Raw genomic sequence first — 2,699 nt, 5'->3', positions numbered from 1 at the left:
GTGATCCCAACTATTGTCAGTTTTGAACTCCCAGTAATACACGACTCATATTTCAGGTGCGTGAGCTTGAGAATGAAGTGGAGGGTGAGCAGAGACGAGGAGCGGATGCCATCAAAGGTGTCCGCAAATATGAGAGGAGAGTGAAGGAGCTCACCTATCAGGTAGGAAGCTGCTTTGTTTCCCATTTGAACGATGCAGACATCCGCTGAAAGTGCGTATAAATGAATTTGTAAATGAATGTGGCCACAGACTGAGGAGGACAAGAAGAATGTTGTGAGGCTCCAAGATCTGGTGGACAAACTGCAGCTGAAAGTAAAGGCCTACAAGAGACAGTCTGAGGAGGCGGTGAGTCGCACATTTGCTTCTGTATTTTACCTTTTGCTCTGTGTTGTCTCAGTTGGTTCTGATCACAGTAGTCTGACAGTTATTACCAGAATCACAGAGTCTCTATCGTCAGTCGTCGTGGATGGTAACTCCAGTGTTGTATGTCCTTGTAGGAGGAGCAGGCCAACACTCACTTGTCCAGGCTCAGGAAGGTGCAGCACGAACTGGAGGAGGCTCAGGAGCGTGCCGACATCGCCGAGTCCCAGGTCAACAAGCTGAGGGCAAAGAGTCGGGAAATCGGAAAAGTAAGTGGCACATGAAACTCAAGCACTGAGTAACAGTTCATCAACACAACGGATTTAATGAGCCACATGAGGATACGACTGGGTTAAGTTCAACTGTATTGATGCCTCACTGGGGCTTGTTGAGCAGTTAGATAACAATGAAGCATAGTAAAAATAAAACAAGACAAGAAATATAAGATCATAATAAAGACTGTGTGTACAACTTTCACATGAACAGGTATGTTATGGTGAATAAGGGCACATAAAAAGCAATGAAGATAACTTATCATTGCATTTAAAAAGCTATAAAAGAAAACTATTACATTGTGTTGTTAAGTGTGGATTTGAATTCAAATTTCACTTAAATGTTCCAAATGAAAGCTAATGACAGGATATTTTCTCTGACATCAGTCCTCTCGCATGCTGAAGGTCATTCATTTCGTTTTTCTCTCTTGCTTTCAGGCAAAGGAGGCTGAAGAATAAGCTGCCAGCTCTACGAGAGACCCAAATGAAAATCATAAAATATGATCTTTCATTGAAATTCTCTCCCTAAATGTTGTAGATCTACATTCAATAAATTATTTTGCCAGTCTGCTGCCTTCAATGTTTCCTTTGTCTGGTACATACTTAACAGTGGTTGAAGGAAAGACAAGCGTGTATAGTTTTGGGTGTCATTACAGTCTTTGCTGGTGTCTCGTTGCTCAGATTGGCCAGAAGCATTATACAATTAGCCATCAGTAATCATGTTTCTACCATATTTTCAGCTCTCTTCATCTTATTCCTGTAATATATGTTACCGTAGTACTGTTTAGTACCGTTGTGTCTCAGTATGAAGGTTCTGGGTTCAAACCTGCTGGTCAGTTGTGTGGAGTTTGCATGTTCTTCTTCAGTCCGCTGACATTCATGGAGGGTTAATCTGTGATTCTAAACTGGCCGTAGGTTTGAGAGCAAGCGAGCATAGTTGTCTGTCTTCTTTGAATCAGCCCTGGGATGGACTGTCCAATGTCAGCTGACATGGACTCCAGCCCTCTACAGGATAAAGCTGGTCCAGCTACCTGATATCCATCCATCCATCCATCCATCCATCCATCCATCCATCCATCCATCCATCCNGTTTGCTGTACCTTTAGATTCTTGCAGAGTGGAAGCAGAAGTATGAAGAGAGCCAGGCTGAGCTGGAGGGAGCTCAGAAGGAGGCTCGCTCAATGAGCACTGAGCTGTTCAAAATGAAAAACTCCTATGAAGAGGCTCTGGACCACCTGGAGACCCTGAAGAGGGAGAACAAGAACCTGCAACGTAAGACAGTCATTCCTGTTTTTGATCAGTCGCTTCATTTCCCAAAACACACACAGTTTATTTTAAGTATTTTGATTATTTTATTCAAATATATTATTTTATGCCTCTGCAATGATAATGTGCTCCAACAGAGGAGATCTCAGACCTGAGCGAGCAGCTTGGTGAGACTGGTAAGACAATCCATGAGCTTGAGAAGGGGAAGAAGACAGTGGAAAGTGAGAAGTCAGAAATCCAGACTGCTTTGGAGGAGGCCGAGGTAAAACTGAGCTCTACGTGCTAACTTACAGTGACACTGACAGCAGAACTAACTGAACAAGAGTTCAATGAGAGACCAAGGTTCATTAGCAATACAAAGAACTGGTATAACATTTCAAATTCTTTAAAAGAACATTTACAGAGTTTGAAACTAAAAGCAGAGTTTTAAACCATATCTCTGTGAGACTGGTCCTGTAAAGGTGTTCGACATGGGCGACCTTTCTTTAGCATGATTCAGTTTCTGTATTTTTTAATACAAAAGATGTTCTTCACTGTAGTTTACAAAGGTCACACTTGTTCACAGGCTACCCTGGAGCATGAGGAGTCTAAGATTCTCCGTGTTCAGCTTGAACTCACCCAAGTCAAGAGTGAAGTTGACAGAAAACTTGCAGAGAAGGACGAGGAGATTGAGCAGATCAAGAGGAACAGCCAGAGAGTGATGGATTCCATGCAGAGCACTCTGGATGCTGAGGTCAGGAGCAGGAACGATGCCCTGAGAATCAAGAAGAAGATGGAGGGAGACCTCAACGAGATGGAGAT

General features: G+C 43.0%; 1 protein-coding gene across 1 annotated transcript in view; it reads left to right on the top strand.

Moving 5' to 3' along the window:
• Positions 1 to 2,697, top strand: part of LOC103360549 (myosin heavy chain, fast skeletal muscle-like) — a gene marked incomplete at its 3' end in the record, with an annotated part of 13,113 nt that extends 10,416 nt beyond the window's left edge. Inside the window, exons 29-31 of the mRNA XM_008286338.1 lie at positions 1,739 to 1,904; positions 2,036 to 2,160; positions 2,464 to 2,697. Of these exons, the coding sequence (XP_008284560.1) occupies positions 1,739 to 1,904; positions 2,036 to 2,160; positions 2,464 to 2,697 (525 nt within the window). The remainder of the gene's footprint in view (positions 1 to 1,738; positions 1,905 to 2,035; positions 2,161 to 2,463) is intronic.
• Positions 2,698 to 2,699: the final 2 nt, after the last annotated feature.

This window comes from Stegastes partitus, unplaced genomic scaffold (assembly GCF_000690725.1).
Source record: "Stegastes partitus isolate 25-593 unplaced genomic scaffold, Stegastes_partitus-1.0.2 Scaffold10, whole genome shotgun sequence".
Lineage (NCBI taxonomy): Eukaryota > Metazoa > Chordata > Actinopteri > Pomacentridae > Stegastes > Stegastes partitus.
Note: the sequence above shows the minus strand (reverse complement) of the source record. Positions and strands in the feature narration are given on the sequence as shown.